This window comes from Schistocerca nitens, chromosome 6 (assembly GCF_023898315.1).
Source record: "Schistocerca nitens isolate TAMUIC-IGC-003100 chromosome 6, iqSchNite1.1, whole genome shotgun sequence".
Taxonomy (NCBI): domain Eukaryota; kingdom Metazoa; phylum Arthropoda; class Insecta; order Orthoptera; family Acrididae; genus Schistocerca; species Schistocerca nitens.
This window is the reverse complement of record NC_064619.1, coordinates 54,137,984-54,161,059: the sequence shown is the minus strand read 5'-3', so window position 1 is coordinate 54,161,059 and position 23,076 is coordinate 54,137,984. Positions and strand designations below refer to the sequence as shown.

Sequence of the window (23,076 nt, the reverse complement as noted above, 5' to 3'; positions counted from 1 at the left end):
CAGCCCAGTGATAAAACGGGCCATCGTGGGGTAATTAGTTTTCTGGACTTCGAGGGGAACGACGTAGCAAACAGCCCATACAAAGCTGGTGGAAGCGTAAGGCAAGAAAGCGTCATCGTTTGGCACACTGATTAGGTGGTCCAGAAGCTTCCAGTGTGGTAAAACAAATCTGAATGACGAAGGAAAAAAACTAGCAGACCATATCCCTTTGAAGAGCCGGCAATTACAAGTGTAGACCCTGTTGTTTGAAGATCGGCAAGACAGTCATGGCAATACTGGAAAAATGTAAATCAGTCATGGGTCAATTTTCAGCATCTTGTACGACATTCTGAACATGATAAAGGTCGCCGTCGACTGGTCTCTGAGGCTGCTCACGTCCCAGCTCATTCTTTACTGGTCTCAGCCACACATGCTGTTTGTTTAATAATTTATTGCGTCAGGATCGCTTAAGTATACACAGGGTGAACATAAATAAAACCAACAAACTGCAGGCATAGATTCTTGATTGGAAATGGAGGAAAAACAATCCTATGAACATGTGTCTGGAAATGCTTCGTTGCCACGGTAAATGCCGCTGACGAATGGAAGTTCATCTGTCCACGGGCCGTGCCTTCCTTGTATGTTGCAGGCTGTGTGTGTGACGCAGTGTACTGTAAGCAGCCGAATAGCTCTTTGGTAAAGAGTACTGATGACAGAAATTACACAATTGTGATAGTCTGGTGCAGAAACCATCGACAATATCCTTCCCATAAACGGAAATCCGCTGCTGATAACCCTTGCACCGGTTGTAGGTGTTAGGCTGGCTCTGAGCACTATGCGACTTAACTTCTGAGGTCATCAGTCACCTAGAACTTAGAACTAAGTAAACCTAACTAACCTAAGGAAATCACACACATCCATGCCCGAAGCAGATTCGAACCTGCAACCGGAGCGGTCACTCGGCTCCAGGCTGTAGCGCCTAGAACCGCACGGCCACTCCGGCCGGCTGTAGGTGTTAGAGATAGTAACCCTTGTCATGCAGCGTACACATCTTCGCACTTTGCCTTACACCATGTTAGCGGGCCACTGGCCTGAAGCTTGACGAGGGTTCATCTCAATATCCTGTAGAACCCGATCCTCCAAATCTGGCGCCTCCCTGTATGTTCGCCTGTCTAAAAGAACACATGATATAGCAAACGCCCAAAAAGAGCTCGAAATGTGTGATGTCTACATCTACATCTACATGGATACGCTGCAAATCACATTTAAGTGCCTGGCAGAGAGTTCGTCGAACCACCTTCACAATTCTCTGTTATTCCAATCTCGTATAGCGCGCGGAAAGAATAAACGCCTATATCTTTCCGTACGACCTCTGATTTCCCTTATTTTATCGTGGTGATCGTTCTTCCCTATGTAGGTCGGTGTCAAAAAATATTTTCGCATTCGGAGGAGAAAGTTGGTGATTGGAATTTCGTGAGAAGATTCCGTCGCAACGAAAAACGCCTTTCTTTTAATGATGTCCAGCCCAAATCCTGTATCATTTCTCTGACACTCTCTCCCATATTTCGCGACAATACAAAACGTGCTGCCTTTCTTTGAACTTTTTCGATGTACTCCGTCAGTCCTATTTGGTAAGGATCCCACACCGCGCAGCAGTATTCTAAATGAGGACGGACAAGCGAAGTGTAGGCAGTCTCCTTAGTAGGTCTGTTACATTTTCTAAGTGTCCAGCCAATAAAACGCAGTCTTTGGTTAGCCTTCCCCACAACATTTTCTATGTGTTCCTTCCAATTTAAGTTGTTCGTAATTGTAATACCTAGGTATTTAGTTGAATTTACGGCTTTTAGATTAGACTGATTGATCGTGTAACAGAAGTTTAAAGTGTTCCTTTTAGCACTCATGTGCATGACCTCACACTTTTCGCTATTTAGGGTCAACTGTCACTTTTCGCACCATTCAGATATCTTTTCTAAATCGTTTTGTAGTTTGTTTTGATCTTGTGATGACTTTATTAGTCGATAAACGACAGCGTCATCTGCAAACAACCGAAGACGGCTGCTGAGATTGTCTCCCAAATCCTTTAATAGATAAGGAACAGCAAAGGGCCTATAACACTACCTTGGGGAACGCCAGAAATCACTTCTGTTTCACTCGATGACTTTCCGTCAATTACTACGAACTGTGACCTCTCTGACAGGAAGTCGCAAATCCAGTCACATAACTGAGACGATATTCCATAAGCACGCAATTTCACTACGAGCCACTTGTGTGGTACAGTGTCAAAAGCCTTCCGGAACGCCAGAAATACGGAATCGATCTGAAATCCCATGTCAATAGCACTCAACACTTCATTTGAATAAAGAGCTAGTTATGTTTTGTTTCACAGGAACGATGTTTTCTAAACCTATGTTGACTGTGTGCGAATAGACCCTTCTCTTCGAGGTGATTGATAATGTTCGAACACAATATGTATTCTAAAATCCTGCTGCATATCGACGTTAATCATATGGGCCTGTAATTAAGTGGATTACTCCAACTACATTTCTTTAAAATTGGTGTGACCTGTGCAACTTGGCACGGATCTTTCGTCGAGCGAATGATTGTATATGATTGTTAAGTATGGAGCTAATGCATCAGCATACTCCGAAAGGAATCTAAATGGTATATAGTCTGGACCAGAAGACTTGCTTTTATTAAGTGATTTAAGTTGCTTCACTACTCCGAGGATATTTACTTCTACGTTACTCATGTTGGCAGCTGTTCTCGATTCGAATTCTGGAGTTTGGTTGGTGTCTGTGAGGGAAGTTCTTTTGGTATAGCCCTGCTGCCTCTCGACCGCTTCCATTTGCTTGTCAGTACACAAACACCATTTCAACTTGTTCCCGACATGAATACCAGACTATTCTGCTGCCTACAGTATACTGCGTCAACCACACAGCCTGCAGCACACAAGAAACACGCGGGTTGTGGTCAGAGGAACTTTCATCCGTCAGCTCCAACTACCGTGACAACGAAGCATTTCCAGTCACATGTTGCTAGGACCTTTTCCCCTCCAGTTCAAAAATGGTTCAAATGGCTCTGAGCACTATGGGACTCAACATCTTAGGTCATAAGTCCCCTAGAACTTAGAACTACTTAAACCTAACTAACCTAAGCACATCACACACACCCATGCCCGAGGCAGGATTCGAACCTGCGACCGTAGCAGTCCCGCGGCTCCAGACTGTAGCGCCAGAACCGCAAGGCCACCGCCGCCGGCTTCCCCTCCAGTTCCAGTCAGGAATTCGTCCCTGCTGTTTGTCGGTCTTATTAATGTTCACCCTGTATAAGGTATTCACATTACCAGTTTCGGCAAGTACACTCCTGGAAATTGAAATAAGAACACCGTGAATTCATTGTCCCAGGAAGGGGAAACTTTATTGACACATTCCTGGGGTCAGATACATCACATGATCACACTGACAGAACCACAGGCACATAGACACAGGCAACAGAGCATGCACAATGTCGGCTCTAGTACAGTGTATATCCACCTTTCGCAGCAATGCAGGCTGCTAGTCTCCCATGGAGACGATCGTAGAGGTGCTGGATGTAGTCCTGTGGAACGGCTTGCCATGCCATTTCCACCTGGCGCCTCAGTTGGACCAGCGTTCGTGCTGGACGTGCAGACCGCGTGAGACGACGCTTCATCCAGTCCCAAACATGCTCAATGGGGGACAGATCCGGAGATCTTGCTGGCCAGGGTAGTTGATTTATACCTTCTAGAGCACGTTGGGTGGCACGGGATACATGCGGACGTGCATTGTCCTGTTGGAACAGCAAGTTCCCTTGCCGGTCTAGGAATGGTAGAACGATGGGTTCGATGACGGTTTGGATGTACCGTGCACTATTCAGTGTCCCCTCGACGATCACCAGTGGTGTACGGCCAGTGTAGGAGATCGCTCCCCACACCATGATGCCGGGTGTTGGCCCTGTGTGCCTCGGTCGTATGCAGTCCTGATTGTGGCGCTCACCTGCACGGCGCCAAACACGCATACGACCATAATTGGCACCAAGGCAGAAGCGACTCTCATCGCTGAAGACGACACGTCTCCATTCGTCCCTCCATTCACGCCTGTCGCGACACCACTGGAGGCGGGCTGCACGATGTTGGGGCGTGAGCGGAAGACGGCCTAACGGTGTGCGGGACCGTAGCCCAGCTTCATGGAGACGGTTGCGAATGGTCCTCGCCGATACCCCAGGAGCAACAGTGTCCCTAATTTGCTGGGAAGTGGCGGTGCGGTCCCCTACGGCACTGCGTAGGATCCTACGGTCTTGGCGTGCATCCGTGCGTCGCTGCGGTCCGGTCCCAGGTCGACGGGCACGTGCACCTTCCGCCGACCACTGGCGACAACATCGATGTACTGTGGAGACCTCACGCCCCACGTGTTGAGCAATTCGGCGGTACGTCCACCCGGCCTCCCGCATGCCCACTATACGCCCTCGCTCAAAGTCCGTCAACTGCACATACGGTTCACGTCCACGCTGTCGCGGCATGCTACCAGTGTTAAAGACTGCGATGGAGCTCCGTATGCCACGGCAAACTGGCTGACACTGACGGCGGCGGTGCACAAATGCTGCGCAGCTAGCGCCATTCGACGGCCAACACCGTGGTTCCTGGTGTGTCCGCTGTGCCGTGCGTGTGATCATTGCTTGTACAGCCCTCTCGCAGTGTCCGGAGCAAGTATGGTGGGTCTGACACACCGGTGTCAATGTGTTCTTTTTTCCATTTCCAGGAGTGTATATGCCATCGTCAGAGGTGCTTAATACACTAAAAAGCTTCGCACACAAAACACTGCACCAGCATTGTATTCTGTCGTCAGTTCTGTTGCAAATCGCTGATTGTCCTACATACAGAGCGGGAAAGTCTGCGACCTTCACGTTCTGTGGTGAGGCGAGGACGTCCAACACATCGTCGCCCACTCGTCGTTTCACTGGCCTTCAGCCACTTTCCTCAGACGCTCACTACAGTAGCAGGCGAGATGCTCATTTCTTGGGTACAGTCCAGAGCAACCCGCCTATAGCCAAAGACGCTTATGTCAGCGGACTTCCAATTTAAAAGTTTATCGTCGCTAGAACGTATCTCCATTCGTCCGTGCTCCAGTTGTATTCACTATCTGAGCAAAAGTCTTCGGACACCAAGAAATGTCAGCAGAGGCAGGCCTGCCAGTATAAAAGGAAGCGGAGAGTACTGTGTTGTCAGTAGAGAAATAGTTACAGCACAGTAGTTTTGTCAGGAGACAGAGAAACAAAACCATCAGGGACATTTCAACCGTTCTGTAGTCGCCCAAGTCGACTGTTGGTGTGACTGTAAGTGGAAACGCGAAGGAACAACTGCAGCTAAATCAAGAGCAGGTGGCTCTCATGTAGTTACGGATAGCCACCGTCGAGTGTTGTCGAGGGCGGTTCTAAAAGACCACATGAAATCAGTAGAAGCAATCGCTCGTGAATTCCAGTGTTGCCACTTGTCCAGACAGTACAGTGGCTGTGAGTTGGTAGTTAAAAAGAGTGCGGTATAATGGTCGATCAGATCCTTGTAACCCACGCATTTCTGCCGACAACGCTAAGTGACGCTTGAGGTACCGTAAAGAGCGACGCGACTGGACAATGAATGACTGGCACCGTGTGGCAACCCGATGTAAGGACTAGGGTTTGGCGGATCCCGAGAAGAGAACATTACTTGCCGTAGTATGTAGTTGCCAAAATGAAGTATGCAGGGGGTGGCGTATCGGTGTGGGAGTGTTTTTCGTGCTTAGCATGTGATCACCTTATAGCACTAACAAAAAACTAAATGTGGAAGTTTTTTAGTAAAGAGAACGCAGGAAGCTATCTTGGATGGAGAGTCATCGGCAGATGAAGAAGTAACACCAAGTGTGCCCTGGGGAAGTGGGTTAGGACCCTTGCTGTTCATGGTGTATGTTAATAACCTTGCAGATAATATTAACAGTAAATTTAAACCTTTCGCAGATGCTGCAGCTATCTATAATGAAGCGCTGTCTGAAAAGAGCCGCACAAATAGTCAGACACATCTCGACAAGACTTCAGAGTGGTGCAAAGATTGACCAGTTGCTTTACATGTTCAAAAATACAAAACTGTACACTTCACAAAACTTAAAAACATAGCATTGTTTGACTAGAGTAACAATGAGTCATAGTTGGAATCTGTCACCTCATACAAATAACAGGCTGCAACACTTCGTACTGAGCCGACCGTTGTGGCGGAGCGGTTCTAGGCGCTTCAGTCCGGAACCGCGCTGCTGCTACGGTCGCAGGTTCGAATCCTGCCTTGGGCATGGATGTGTGTGATGTCCTTAGGTTAGTTAGGTTTAAGTAGTTCTAAGTCTAGGGGACTGATGACCTCAGATGTTAAGTGCCATAGTGCTCAGAGCCATTTGAACCATTTGAACATCGTACTGATATGAAAAGAAATGATCACTTTGGCTCAGTTGTAGTGAAAGCAGGTGACAGACTGCCGTTTATTGGCAAAACCGGCTTTAAGTGATGACTCTAAGAACGTACTCGAAGCCCCTACGTATGGTGAGGACAAGATTGGGTTAATTACTGCGCTCTCAGAGGCATTCGGACAGTCATTCTTGCCTCGCTCCACACGTGAATGAAACGGAAACAATCCTAAAAACTAGTGCAATGGGAAATACCCTCAGCCATGCACTTTATAGTGGCTTGCAGGGTATGGATGTAGATATAGAACATCATGGAATGTTGCGAGAAATTTGAACGGGGTGTACCTCGACGGTGGCGACTGAGGTGTGGAAGACCCTCATTTCCATTTCTCTGTGGAGAAATCATGTAGTGTCGTTCGTCTACAGCTTGCACGAAACATCACCCATCACCTGCGGCTGTGTGCAAAATGTTTTTGCTATGTTCCAGGGGCCGTGTTCCGTACGCTGGCGCTGGTGGCTCTCCTTGCGGTGACTTATGGAAGCAGACACCAGGCTGCGTCGTCTTCCTCCGCTCTGGCCAAGTTTGTCCTCATGTTCTCCAGACCGGGAGCCTTCAACCAGGTAACGCCAGCTTTCAATAGGGCCAGGCGCTTTTCTACCTTCTAGTGTGCACTGTAACTTATGTGGAGCAGACAAGAACAAAAGGCTGCACAAAGAGCTGCACTCTTCCCTAACACATTCTTCGTTTGTGTCACTAACGATCACTTTCCTCAAGGACACTGACTTTCAAAACATTACAAGAATCTGATCAGCTCTGATTACTTTATTCTGCACCGCATCTCTCTTCTTCTTCCTAAGACCCTAAGAATTTAAACATTTAGATCGACAGTGGATGCTGCGTCAGTAATAAACTATTTAGTACTCCATACTTCCTCTTCTTCCACATTCGAACGTGACCAATAGTTCATCACCGTTCTGCTTGAGATTCGTATTCACATTCCACTTTACGCAGGGTTAACATTCAACAACTTGGCTGAAACTCCGTAAAATTGCTGTGATGTATTCCAGTTGATACCTATGCCGTATAGTAGAAGCCGACCTCGGGGAAGATCAGTTTCGATTCCGTAGAAATGTTGGAACACGTGAGGCAATACTGACCCTACGACTTATCTTAGAAAATAGATTAAGGAAAGGCAAACCTACGTTTCTAGCATTTGTAGACTTAGAGAAAGTTTTTGACAATGTTGACTGGAATACTCGCTTTCAAATTCTGAAGGTGGCAGGGATAAAATACAGGCAGCGAAGGGTTATTTACAGTTTGTACAGAAACCAGATGGCAGTCGAGGGACACGATAGGGAAGCAGTGGTTGGGAAGGGAGTGAGACAGGGTTGTAGCCTATCCTCGATATTATTCAATCTGTATATTGAGCAAGCAGTAAAGGAAACAAAAGAAAAGTTCGGAGAACGTATTAAAATCCATGGAGAAGGAATATAAACTTTGGGGTTCGCCGATGACATTGTAATTCTGTCAGAGACAGCAAAGGACTTGGAAGAACAGTTGAACGGTATGGACAGTGTCTTGAAAGGAGGATATAAGATGAACATCAACAACAGCAAAACGAGGATAATGGAATGTACTCAAATGAAGTCTGATGATGCTGATGGAATTAGATTAGGAAATGAGACGCTTAAAGTAGTAAAGGAGTTTTGCTATTTGGGGAGCAAAATAACTGATGATGGTCGAAGTAGAGAGGATATAAAATGTAAACTGGCAATGGCAAGGAAGGCGTTTCTGAAGAAGAGAAATTTGTTAACATCGAGTATAGATTTAAGTGTCAGGAAGTCGTTTCTCAAAGTATTTGTATGGAGTGTAGCCATGTATCGAAGTGAAACGTGGATGATAAATAGTTTAGACAAGAAGAGAATAGAAGCTTTTGAAATGTGGCGCTACAGAAGAATGCTGAAGATTAGATGGGTAGATCGCATAACTAATGAGGAGGTATTGAATAAAATTGGAGAGAAGAGAAATTTGTGGCACAACTTGACTAGAAGAAGAAATCGGTTGGTAGGGCACATTCTGAGGGATCAAGGGATCACCAATTTAGTATTGGAGGGCAGAGTGGAGGGTAAAAATCGTAGAGGGAGACCAAGAGATGAATACACTAAACAGATTCAGAAGGATGTAGGTTGCAGTAGGTACTGGGAGATGAAGAACCTTACACAAGATACATTAGCATGGAGAGCTGCATCAAACCAGTCTCTGGAGTGAAGACCACAACAACAACAATAGACTTTTCAACACTGTCTTCTGAAGATTTTGAAACGTGATCAGCTGACCTGATAAAATCATTCGTCAGATTTCAGAAGGTGCCCTGCTCCGGGGTTAAAGGCGCTGCAGTCTGGAACCGCGAGACCGCTACGGTCGCAGGTTCGAATCCTGCCTCGGGCATGGATGTTTGTGATGTCCTTAGGTTAGTTAGGTTTAACTAGTTCTAAGTTCTAGGGGACTAATGACCTCAGCAGTTGAGTCCCATAGTGCTCAGAGCCATTTGAACCCTGCTCCGGTTTCCGTAATTGTTCCCCTTTTTCATCGTTACAGTACAGAATTTGAGACATCTGTTATTATCATATTTTCACCGTATCCTCATTTCTTTCGCATATTTCTTCACTTTTCTTATCTTCCACATATTCTTGTACAGTAAGCGGTAAGCAAGAAGAACTGCTCATCGTGTCAGTTTAGTTCCAGCTCAGTACTGAGCAAAAAAAATTCACTGTGCTGTCCCTCAGTCTCTTTATCACTTATGATGAAACGTGATTACACTTAAAAATGGACTTTATTTTCATTTTAACGATAAGAAGAAGATGCTTCTGTCACAATCCACCCGAAACCACACACACACACACACACACACACACACACACACACACACACACACACACACACACACACAAACACACACACGCATCTACTCACCATTGCGGTTAGCAGAGCAACTTAGTCCAGTGTTCCGTCAGTCCCTGACACAGATTCTCCGATATCGCCAGCGGATTACATCTCACTTGCCTGTCAATATTTTCCCTCGCTTTACGTCCTAGTTTTGCTCACATCTATACCCGCAACCTGTTCTGTTCCAGTTCCAAATGAAATCCTGTTCTGTAACTCACTTCCCGCTACATCCAGCAGCGTACACACATTGCGCAACGTTTTAATACTATTTCACAGACTGGAAGATGGTATTGAAGCATATTTTAAGAACTCACGGTTACGAAGGAAGTGAAAACCCTCTTTTTAATATTTTTATTTATATTTTTATCACCTTTATGAGATTGTTGTAGAGTAATTCTGATGCTGGAGAATTGCTGGTTCGAAACGCGTGGGTTCTAATACTTCTGCATTGTGAAAGGTGGTTGAGCCTAGATTTTAACATCGAGTTGAACAACCACGACCTCGCATCCATTTTGGATGAATTCACAAGTAAGTGGCATCCTGAAAATAAGGGAACACCAAGTGAACGAACTGCGAATAATACTTCTCCAAGTTTGGTGCAGCGTCGCGAATGTGTTCGTACACCCACTCTGCCGTCAGCATGGACACTGCTCGTTCAGTTGTTGGCCTGTTGATACTCACTTGTTCAATTGCAGACACCGTGGGAACTGAGTAGTGCGGCCAAAATTTTGAGCCAATAATAAAAAGGTAATACTTCGTTACTAAGGTCATTCGATAATCGTATCGATACGGGTAAAAGTATCAGTTGAAATGTACCAATTAAAAAATTAGTACCCAGATGAAGGTACTCGATAGCACCTGAGCTGGTAACAAGTCGTGGTCGCATGGTTTTCGTCGAGGAAACAATGGATAGTGCAGGACACACCAGACCAACATTCAGGCCGTCCTATTGGCTTTCCTATAATGCAGGGCAGGCGTGCTATTCGACAGATACAATGGCGGGGCACATACTCCTCGTGTTAACCAACGCTCTCCGCAAGACGTTCGCCAGGATCGTCTGCCACAGAACATGTGCGGCACATGTAGGAACAGACATACAGTGCGTTACCGGTAACATCCCTTCAACGTCTGTGACAACAGGTAAGTAGTGTAGAACTATCTCCTAATGTAACATCCGAAATCTCTAATCTGATCGCCTTTATGCCCGATTGCGACATTCCGTTGTTGCTAGGGGATGCCGAAATAAACAAGAAATTGGCCCGGTGCGGGTAGGACTCACGCACTGATTGTCCCGTACAAACTGAACTGTGTATACAGATATTTCATCTATTCCGAGAATCGAGGATCTGAAAGATTTTTGCCTATTTTCGACGTCGATACTGGCAAGATGGCTATCCCAGAGGTTCCAAAACTTTCGAGAATGTTTTAACTTCAGGTTTCAAGTCTGATAACAAATGACAAAAATTTTTTTCATGTGATAAATTACAAATTGACAAATTCGGGATTTTTTTCCTTTGGTTGTAGTGTGAAACCATGCTTCTTGATTCTAGGACAACGAGGAATACCCTGTAGAATTTGATGAGTGAATCTGCGAGTATCAAAATACGTGAGATAAATGGCCGTATCTTTTGACTCCATTGACTTAAAAGCTTCAATTTTCTACATCGCCAAGGGGCAGGAGACCTTTGTATGTGACATAAACTTCAACTCTTTACGTCTCTCCGTTCGTAAGAGAAAGGGTTTCAGACAGTCGGACAGACAGATGAACAGGCGCAACAAGTGGTCCTGTAATGGTTCTCTTTTTACTGACTGTGGAACGGAAACGAAGTTGTTGGGCAGGGCAATCAGTTGACTGTTGTATGACACTGCCTTTATGATCATATATGCACACATCAAAAAAAGTTTTGCATTATCTCGGTTCCGAGAGTTCCGGAACCTGTACAGAAAATAGGTATAGAGATCAACACAAACATCATTCCCGCCCTTTTATTGCTCGTGAAAACCACAAATTGCATGTTGTACCACCTCACAGCGAGACTTTCAGAGGTGGTAGTCCAGATTGCTGTACACACCGGTATCTTTAACACCCAGTAGCAGTCCTCTTGCATTGATGCATGCCTGTATTCGTCTTGGCATACTACCCACAAGTTCAACAAGGCACTTTTGGTCCATATTGTCGCACTCCTCAACGGCGTTTCGGCGTAGGTCCCTCGGAGTGTTTGATGGGTCACGTCGTCCATAAACAGCCCTTTTCAATCTGTCCCAGGCATGTTCGATAGGGTTTATGTTTGGAGACCATGCTGGCCAGTCTAGTCGAGCGATGTCGTTATCCTGAAGAAAGCCATTCACCAGATGTGCACGAAGGGGGCGCGAACTGTCGTCCATGAAGACGAAAGCCTTGCCAATATGCTGCCGATATGGTTGCACTATCGGTCGGAGGATGACATTCATGTGTCGTACAGCCGTTACGGCGCCTTCCATGACCAGCAGCGGCGCACTCGGACCCATATAATGCCACCCCAAAACATCAGAGAACCTCCACCTTGCTGCACTCGTTGGACAGTGTGACTAAGGCGTTCAGCCTAACCCAGTTGCCTCCAAACACAACTCCGACGATTGTCTGGTTGAAGGCATATGCGACACAAATCGATGAAGAGAACGTGATGCCAATCCTGAGCGGTCTATTCGGCATGTTGTTGGGCCCATCTGTACCCTGCTGCATGGTGTCGTAGTTGCAAGGATGGACCTCGCCATGGACGTCGGGATTGAAGCTGCGCATCATGCAGCCTACTGCACACCGTTTGAGTCGTAACACGACGTCTTGTGGCTGCACGAAAAGCAATATTCAACATGGTGGCGTTGGTGTCAGAATTCCTCCGAGCCTTAATCCGTAGGTAGCAGCCATCCACTGCAGTAGTAGCCCTCGGGGGCCTGAGCGAGGCATGTCATCGACAGTTCCTATCTCTCTGTATATCCTCCATGTCCGAACAACATCGCTTTGGTTCACTCCGAGACGCCTGGACACTTCGCTTGTTGAGAGCCCTTCCTGGCACAAAGCGGATGCGATCGAACCGCGGTATTGACCGTCTAGGCATGGTTGAGCTATAGACAACACGAGCCGTGTACCTCCTTCCTGGTGGAATGACTGGAACTGATCGGCTGTCGGCGCTACTCATGGATGGTTGTTTACATCGTTGGGCGGGTTTAGTGACATCTCTGGACAGTCAAAGGGACTGTGTCTGTGATACAGTGTCCACAGTCAACGTCTATCTTCAGGTGTTCTGGGAACCGGGGTGACGCAAAACTTTTTTTTTATGTGTGTAGTATACAACACTCATAGTAGGCGAATAATGCTTCATTCTTATGGGATCAGAGCTTCAAGGTTTTCAGTATTGATTTTCGGTTAGCACGTTGTTATAAACACATTTAGTTAGTTACTGGAGACCTATCGCGGCCTCATACGGGTACCACTAAGTACCTAAGGCAGGACAACTTGGCTGGCGTATTTGTAATAAATTATATAAACGAACTTCCTTCGTGCTTTAGTCTGTTAGTGAAAACCGTATGTCTCGTTAACACATGCTACAGTTTTTGTAGTTTTTCGTACTTTGCGCTTTAGCTGTTTCCCTTTTACAGTTTGTAATCTAAACCATAAACAACTTAATAGAGAAAACTTGTTTACTTTCGAAATTTACGACTAAGAATGTTAGACGTGGTTAACATTGTTTTACTCTTGTTGAAGATGATGATGATGATGTGTGTGTGTGTGTGTGTGTTTATAGGTTTGAACCGTCCAGAACAGAACTCTATCGCAGATGTCTTCTGCTTCGACTATAGCTTCCTGTATTTGGTATTTCTCTTTAGTTACCAGTTTCTGAGTGGGGGCAAGGGCTGCTGCTGCATTTGACCATTTCTAGGTCTGTCTTGAAGTCTGCTGGCCATTGTCCATATCCTTAATATGTTCTGTGTTTGAAGAATGGCGGCTGTTGCTCTTCAGTGCTCGTCTTTGTTCTATCTATTACTCAAATTTCTGCTTTTCTCTTTAGTATAAACTGAACTGCAGTCTTGGTACTTCATCTGACAAACACCAGACTTATTGTGTTCGTCTGGGTAGAAAAGAAAAAAAAATGTGTTTGCTGAAGGCAGAACACGTCCAAAAACAAATGTTAAAATTCTCCCTATCCCTAGTCGCTAACAAATGCCCTATACCAATCTAACCACTTTTCAGAAAGACTCCCAGATCCAACAAATGAATTGGAAAGTGTACACCAAAAACAGTCACTACATTGTCTCCAGATGATTTCTAGCAAGTCCCGAAGCTAATCTTCTACAAAACAAAACAGGACAACAGTTCACAGTCAAAAAGGGAAAAAGGCACTTATAAACACCCTCCTGCAAGGTTTTCATGGAAAGAAATTGAATTTACTGGCTTCAGTTCGATCTCGCCAAGTTTGCCTCGTTCATTCAACATCTCTCTCAGTTGGACAATGGCTCCATTCTCTGCTATTTTTTCTCTTCCTGCCGGTCCCCATAACAAAAACTGCAAATCTGTAATGGTGCGGAATTTCACGACAGCGTACAGGAATGCACACGCGAACTCTTCAAAGAGTTCTGGCTCGGCAGAACAACTTGAATCATCCTTATCATTCGCTGAGGACTCGATATCGTCAACACTCTTAAAATATCACTTCTGCCCCGCATGAGGCCCATGACTCACGTAATAAACCGACGAGAGATACTGGCTGAACCTCGATTTCAGGACCTCCAAAACCGCTACAAGACATTTTTTTGAACATCCATCTGCATCACCCAACAACCTCAGAGCGGACAGAGGTCCAAGGCACTCTCTCGCTTGTGACGTGGGAAACTGCCCCTGGAAGGCGGAAGAATCAGCAAAGATCAGTGGCACGAAGATGTAGAAGGCAATGGAAACCACTGTTTTGGAGACAAATAATGTGTATCCACGGGACATATTGCCTGTGACTGAAAAAGTATCTTGATTATCTCTCCGTTCGCAAAAAGTTCCGGATTAGTCCAGCATTCGGATGTCGGAAGTGACTATGAGAAAAAGATTGAATAACCGACGAAAGGATAACATTCTACGAGTGCAATTTCATCAGTTCATATGGTTCAAATGGCTCTGAGCACTATGGGACTTGACTTCTGACGTCATCAGTCCCCTAGAACCTAGAACTACTTAAACCTAACTAACCTAAGGACATCACACACATCCATGCCCGAGGCAGGATTCGAACTTGCGACCGTATCCGTCGCGCGGTTCCAGACTGTAGCGCCTAGAACCGCTCAGCCACCCCGGCCGGCGGAATGTCATGAGTCTGAGTGTGGTAGAAAAGCCAAAAATCCTGAAAACGGAAATGGAACGGCTTAATTTAGATTTAGTTGGTGCCAGTGAAGCGATACGGAACGAAGATATTCATTGACAGACGATATAGGGTTACGTCAACAGCAGCAGGAAATAGTTCAAAAAATGTGTGTGAAATCTTAAGGGACTTAACTGCTAAGGTCATCAGTCCCTAAGCTTACACACTACTTAACGTAAGTTATCCTAAGGACAAACACACACACCCATGCCCAACGGAGGACTCGATCCTCCGCCGGGACCAGGAGCACAGTCCATGACTCTAGCGCCCAAGACCGCTCGGCTAATCCCGCACGGCCAGGAAATGGTATAACAGGAGTAGGATTCGTTATGAACAGGAAGGTAGGCAGAGACTAAAGTATGTCACTTGTATCCTTTCACCTCGAGTTTCTATCCCACTCTTGCAATTTTCTTTTATTTCTACCATAGCTTCTTCAATGTATAGACTGAACAATAACTGCGAAGGCTGTATCCGTCTCATAAGAAGTCATTTTGAATACCTGATGTCATCGAGCCAGTTATATTGTTCTAATGAACAGAGTATGTTGTCGTGTAATACCTTGCAAATGTGCGGCATGCTTAAAGGCATTTCCACGGATGTACGGCAACACTGCGTCACACATAACTATAGTGTGAGACACGGCTTATATTGTCTTCACTTATTTATTTAGTCATTTGTTCCTAGTTGGCTTCCTTACATGTTATGACTTTCAGGAATGTGGAGGCGAGTCTTTTTATTTGCTATTATTTGTTGACTTTTTATGAAATATTTGTTGCAAACCCATGGTATGTCACAGTTACGTAAATAACTAAGTTTCGCTAGAACAAAGTTGCTACAAAATCTCATCATGTTTGCAGAAGAATGTAAGGATTATCAGCACAACTTCATTGTGCCTAAGAATTAATTTTTTGTTGCGGCAGTACGCCGTATTGTAGATTTATTACAGTCAATTCTAAAATATTGATTAATGAACATTTTGGCAGCTAGAGTGTCACATTATAGCGTGGTTTGTACCATTGCTTTTCGCATCTCCAAAAGTGATATTACTTCAGAAATATTAGGTTGGAGCATAAGTTCGTATCGTTTTTTGTTTTGCATGTTGCCATTCGTGTAGCTATCGGTTTAGGTATCGATTGACATTTTTTTATTGGTAGTTCACTGTCGCTATTTGAGTCTACATATTGTCATTTTTTCATTTGGCGATGGTGAGCGCAGCTGCGGACACTAGAAAATGGTGTGCCAAGTGGAGGAAAATCGGAATAGTTCTGTCATATTCTTATGTTTCAGTTCAGTAGAGGGGTGACAGCACCGGATGAAGCGAGAAACACTTGCATCATGTATGGGGATTATGCTGTTGGACAGATCAATGCAAGAAAATGGTTTTCTCATTGTAAGGAAAATTAAAGAGACCTTTGGAGAAAAGAGAACCACTTGCATGAATATCAAGAGCTCAGATGGAAACCCAGTTCTAAGCAAAGAAGGGAAAACAGAAAGGTGGAAGGAGTATATAGAGGGTCTACACAAGGGTTACGTCAACAGCAGCAGGAAATAGTTCAAAAAATGTGTGTGAAATCTTAAGGGACTTAACTGCTAAGGTCATCAGTCCCTAAGCTTACACACTACTTAACGTAAGTTATCCTAAGGACAAACACACACACCCATGCCCAACGGAGGACTCGATCCTCCGCCGGGACCAGGATCAGAAGGATGTAGGTTGCAGTAGGTACTGGGAGATGAAGAAGCTTGCACAGGATAGAGTAGCATGGAGAGCTGCATCAAACCAGTCTCTCGACTGAAAACCACAACAACAACAACAACATTGTAAGGAAGATTTAGGACAATATTATAGAAATGGAAGAGAATGTAGATGAAGATGAAATAGGAGATATGATACTGCGTGAGCAAGCAGTAAAGGAAACAAAAGAAAATTTCGGAGTAGGAATTAAAATCCATGGAGAAGAAATAAAAACTTTTAGGTTCGCCGATGACATTGTAATTCTGTCAGAGACGCAAAGGACCTGGAAGAGCAGCTGAACGGAATGGACAGTGTCTTGAAAGGAGGATATAAGATGAACATCAACAAAAGCAAAACGAGGGTAATGGAATGTAGTGGAATTAAATCGGATGATGCTGCGGGAATTAGATTAGGAAATGAGACGCTTAAAGTAGCAAATGAGTTTTGCTATTTGGGGAGCAAAACAACTGATGATGGTCGAAGTAGAGAGGATATAAAATGTAGATTGGCAATGCCAAGGAAAGCGTTTCTGAAGAAGAGAAATTTGTTAACATCGAGTATAGATTTAAGTGTCACGAAGTCGTTCCTGAAAGTATTTGTATGGAGTGTAACAATGTATTGAAGTGAAACGTGGACGATAAACAGTTTAGACAAGAAGAGAGTAGGAGGATTCGAAATGTAGTGCTACAGAAAAATGCTGATCATTAAATGGGTAGATCACATAACTAATGAGGAGATATTGAACAGAATTGGGGAGAAGAGGAGTTTGTGGCACAACTTGAATAGAAGAAGGGATCGGTTGGTACGGGATATTCTTAGACATCAAGGGATCACCAATTTAGTACTGGAGGGCAGCGTGGAGAGTAAAAATCGTAGAGGGAGACCAAGAGATGAATACACTAAACAGATTCAGAAGGATGTAGCTTGCAGTAGGTACTGGGAGATGAAGAAGCTTGCACAGGATAGAGTAGCATGGAGAGCTGCATCAAACCAGTCTCTCGACTGAAAACCACAACAACAACAACATTGTAAGGATGATTGTTTTGATATTGGCGGCTCTTCGCAGTTTGCTGAAGATCATTCAAACACGTTAACTCACAATGATGCGCGTCAGTGTACTCGAGTATTGGCAGATGTGATGCAATCTGGTCATTCCACTATCGTGCGATATTTTCACGCAACGGGGTAGGTTCAAGAATCGGGTGTATGAGTACCGTATGCTTTAAGCCAAAATCACAAAAATCAGCGGTTGGTCATATGTGCATCTCTGCTTGCTCGTCATCAACTGGCTGGTGAACAAACCGACTATTCCTGTCCTGTGCCGTTACTGGTGACGAGAAATGGCGTCTTTATACTAACGTAATGAAACGGAGGGAATGGGAGGTCCCAAGCAAAGTAACAACTCTCCCTAGAGAGACCTGCGCGCTTCCATAAAAGAAAGTGTTATGCATCTGGTGATTACTACGAATTGCTTCCCCGAGGTGTAACCACCACTGCTGTCATTTACTGTCAACATCTGAGAGGTCTTGCAGACGCAGTCCAAGAACAGCGACCAAGAAGACTGCGTGAAGTGATAGTAGTCCATGATAACGACCGCCCGCATTCTGCTAGACAGATGAAAACCATTATACATGATTTTTATTAAAATGAAACTCCTCCAGCTGTACTTAAGATTTTACATTTACTGGCTACTAGTTTCGACGTTGCGTCAACGCCATCTTCAGGCCCGTACACTTTAAAAAGTACTCCGTCTTCAGGCCACAAGTGGCCCACTGGGACCATCCTCAGCTGAGGATGCGGATAGGAGGGGCGTGTGGCCAGTACACCGCTCTCCCGGTCGTTATGATGGTTCAAATGTGTGTGAAATCTTATGGGACGTAACTGGTAAGGTCATCAGTCCCTAAGCTTACACACTACTTAACCTAAATTATGCTAAGGACAAACACACACACCCATGTCCGAGGGAGGACTCGAACCTCCGCCAGGACCAGCCGCGCAGTCCATGACTGCAGCGCCTTAGACGGCTCGGCTGATACCGCGCGACCATTGTGATGGTTTTCTTTGACCGGAGCCGCTACCATTCGGTCGAGTAGCTCCTCAAGTGGCATCACGAGGCTGAGAGCACCCCGAAAAATGGCAACAGCGCATGGCGGCCCGGATGGTCACCCATCCAAGTGCCGACCACGCCCGACAGCGGTTAACTTCTGACAGGAACCGGTGTATCCACTGCGGCAAGGCTGTTGCCCCCGTACACTTTGATGAAATCAATTGTGTGTGGCTCAGTACTGGAAGTCCGCGATGAGACCAACACCTGCTCCATGTGGAACACGTGTTGGTCTCACCGCGGACTTCTAGTACTGAGCCATACACAACTGATTTCATCAAAGTGTACGGGCCTGAGGATGGAGTTGACGCAACGTCGAAACTAGTAGCCAAGTAAATATAAAACCTGAAGTACAGCTGGAAGAGTTTCATTTTAATAAAAACTGTACCAGCTGTGCCCTACCTTCATCCATTTTAAATATGGATGTACGAAGACATTATACAGGAGCTGGGTTGGGAAGTCGTTCCGCACCCACCTCATTCGCCTGATGTTGCTCCCTCAGATTTTCACCTCTGCGCTATCGAACAACATTCAGGAAACTTCTTTTTCGAGTGAAAAATGCGTTCCCAACAAGGCTCGACGAGTTTTTCGCCTTGAAAGCATCTGATTTCTAAAGTCGCGGAATCGAAAAGTTACCTCTGCATTGGCAGATTGTTATAAATAGTGAAGGAGACTATATTATTCGTGACTAAAGTATGTGTTATGTGTGTATCTGTTATGTTTATTAAACTTATGGATAAACACTACGATCTTATACACCATTCTAGTCTTTTCGTGTACAATGTCACGTTAAGTCCTGCTACAACTTGCTCTTTGGAAATGTTTCTAGGAGGAATGATGTTGTATTCTACTACGAGGGGGAGTTGGAAAATAAGTTTGCCCTGTCGACTGTGGACAGAGTTGTGTGATATGGACGAAAGACGACACGGCAGGTGAACGCGCACGTGCAAGACACCGATACACCACTGGGTAGAGGACGACCAAGCAGATGGCGCTGTCGCAGTGGCTGCGCAAAGCGGAGGCCAGCCGCTCGGTCTTATCCCGGAGCTGTGGAGAGAAGGTGCGTTTTGGAGTCGTGGTCAAAGGCGGAAGTGAGAGTTGTTATCCGCTATGAATGGGCACGTGGAGTATCAGGCACAGAAATTCATAACCGCCTTGTCGAGGTGTATGGGTCAGGTGTGATGTCGAGGCAAATGGTGCTGAGATGGTGCCAGCAATTCAGTGACGGACGTCAGCAAGTGCAGGACATACCGAGACCTGGACGGACGCGCACGGCCACTACAGATGAAAATGTCAGGCAGGTGGATGACATGATTAAAGCGAACCGGCGGATCACCATCGATGGAGTAGCGGCAGAACTTGGAATCGGACATGAGCGAGCTCACAAGATCATCCACGACATTCTTCGATACAGGAAGGTGTCAGCACGATGGATGCCCCTCCCCCCCCCCCCCACCCCCACCCCGCCAACTGACCCCCACACACATGGAACAACGCATGGTGTTCAGCCTGGAACAGCTCAGGCGTTACCATGCATCTGGCAATGACCTTCTGTTTCGGATTAGGCCCACCATTACACGCCCGAATCGAAGGCCGCATCCATGAAATGGATACATCCATCATCACCTGTCCGAAAGAAGTTCAAAAGCACTCCGTCTGCAGGTAAAGTGCTAGGCCGCCAAAGGAGTTTTGCTGTTGGATTTTCTGGAGGATGCAACTATCAATGCTGCGCGGTACTGTGCCACTCTGTCGAAATTGGAAGAGGAGATTCGGAAAAAGCGGCCTGGCCTTCTCAGATCTGGCGTTCTGCTGTTGGATGTCAATGCTAGATCACACACGGCGACGGCAACGCAAAACCATATTGCAGGTCTTGGCCGGGAGCGCCTACACCATCCTCCTTACAGTCCGGATCTCGCACCAAGTGACTTCCGTCTGTTTCCTGCTTTGAAGAAGACTCTCGGCGGAAGGCGCTTTGGCAGCAATGCTGACGTCAAACAAGCAGTTCAAAGCTTCTTCCGTATGCAGCGCCCTGATTTTTTCCCGGAAGGCTTTTTGAAGCTTGTAAAGCTGTATGACAAATGTCTCAATGTACTTGGAAATTATGTAGAAAAATTAAGATATGTCTTATCTTTAATGTCTCATTCTCTCTCTCTCTCTCTCTCTCTCTCTCTCTTTCCCACACACAAGTCTGACTACAGTCGAGAGGGGAAACTTATTTTCCAACTCTCCCACGTAGTTAGTTAGTGACTTGCATGTTCCTTAGATGATCTGAACAATCTTTTATAGAAATGACGTGGAACGAGTTTGTTTACAGGATGTATACATGATTAGAGTTAACATTAATGAACTCATTATTCTTTCTAGTCCTCTTCGTGCGATTACACTTAATTTTATAAGCATCGTCTTGCCTCGTTTTATTATAATATTCAGTAGTTTCAGTGGCACCCGCAACCTTCCGGTTTAATAATTTTATTTTACAACTACAAAAGCTCTGGCTGGCTCTGAGCACTATGGGACTTAACATCAGAGGCCATCAGTCCCCTAGAACTTAGAAACTAATTAAACCTAAGTATCCTAAGACGTCACACATATCCATGCCCGAGGCAGGATTCGAACCTGCGACCGTAGCGGTCTTGCGGTTCCAGACTGCAGCGCCTTTAACCGCACGGCCACTTCGGCCGGCTGTTTTTTAGAGAATTGACTAGTTTGAACCTGGGACCTGTTGCTGGTAAGGAGACGCCAGACCACACATGACATGTAGAGTTCAGACGAGTTCGGTGAGACTAGCGATGATATAATCAAATACTTAATGATTTCAGCGTCAGCTCCACTGCACTCCCTGTAAAAGAATCTTAATACTAGGTAAATTTAGTGGAAGGGGTTCAAGGCTTTCCTATTTTTAGTTAGCTGGTAAAATAACGTCGAAAAAGCAGTTAAGCTTACCATTGGAAATTTTATTCTACTCACAAAACATTGTTTATAAATTGCACTATTGATAAAAGGAAATATTTGAATACAGGATGATAAAAACCAACTGCGTTCAACAAAAATGAGAACGCATATTCCCTGAATGGGTTTCCAAGTTCTACAATGGATCGAAGGATGACCTATGCCATATCACATCTATAATCTAGGTTTAAGTTAAGTTTCATAAAAGAGAAAACTATCCAAATGATCTACAGTGACCCTCAATTATCTTTAATTACTTATTTAACTTGTTGTAAGTTACAGTGGCTGATGTGGCTTCTCAATAATTATATAACAGAAAAATCATCGCGTTTCAGATTTTAACTTCAAGTAGCAAATGTGAATATCATGAGCTTTAATTGACGATCGACATTAGTATTACGTAAAAAGGGGATGTAACAGATGAGACTTCTGCAGTTCTGAGTGAAGCGTTATGCGCTGTTATGCGGCATCGCCTGCGTTCATTACCTTGACGGTGTTTATGCAGCGTCAGGGGGCGGCGGGCGGCGCAGCTCCGCACAGCTCGCCGTCTCGGAAGCAACTCCCTCCTAACTTCTCCTTACTACAGTTTACCGAAGTTGGTTTAAAAAAAGCTATCTGGCTGTGTTTTCAACTGACCAATCAGGGTCTCAATGTTAACCTTAAGTTCCGCCTACAAAAATTCTGTCTATCCAATGAGAAATGTTATACTTTTCGTGGTGGGGCAATGTTTTTAACGTTTGCAACGTAACAGAGACGCGAAAAAGTCTCACGCTAAAACGTGCAGCTGGTGTGGCCCTTTTAGTGTTATCGTAAGATCTATACTGTTCTTCTGGAGGGCTCTAGCTTTTAACATGGGCTGGGGGTGGTCCTAACGGTTAGCTGGCAACGTGGGTGTCTGTCCCTTATCGTAGGGCCTTCTAGCTTGACACGGTTCTGCTCTCGGCTTCTGTTCTTGTTTCTCCCCTCAGAACTGCGTCTGTTTCACGGTGGGAAGGTATGGTTCAAATGGCTCTGAGCACTATGGGACTTAACATCTATGGTCATCAGTCCCCTTAGAACTACTTAAACCTAACTAACCTAAGGACAGCACACAACACCCAGCCATCACGAGGCAGAGAATATCCCTGACCCCGCCGGGAATCGAACCCGGGGGGGGGGGGGGGGGGGGGGGGGAAGGTATGACATGCATTTAGGCGTTCTTGTGTTAGTCTGTGGTATTCCATTTGCTCACTCGTTGATCGTATTACTTTGGTTAATTTAATGTCAGGATTTATTCGGAGCTATATGACATACTGCCGGATTTGCTTATCATGTCAGGGTTTTCATGGAAGGTGATTGAATGGCTCTGAGCACTATGGGACTTAGAACTACTTAAACCTAACTAACCTACGGACATCACACACATCCATGCCCGAGGCAGGATTCGAACCTGCGATCGTAGCGGTCGCGCGGTTCCAGACTGAAGCGCCTAGAACCGCTCGGCCACACCGGCCGGCCAATTTTCATGGAAGGTGTTGGATTTTCCTGACACCTTACACTTT

At 45.4% G+C, this 23,076-nt stretch overlaps 1 protein-coding gene across 1 annotated transcript in view; it reads left to right on the top strand.

Moving 5' to 3' along the window:
* LOC126262490 (uncharacterized) overlaps nt 1-23,076 on the top strand; it is a 243,174-nt gene that overhangs the window by 51,020 nt on the left and 169,078 nt on the right. The window contains exon 2 of the mRNA XM_049959155.1: nt 6,907-7,040. Within this exon, the coding sequence (XP_049815112.1) occupies nt 6,907-7,040 (134 nt within the window). The remainder of the gene's footprint in view (nt 1-6,906; nt 7,041-23,076) is intronic.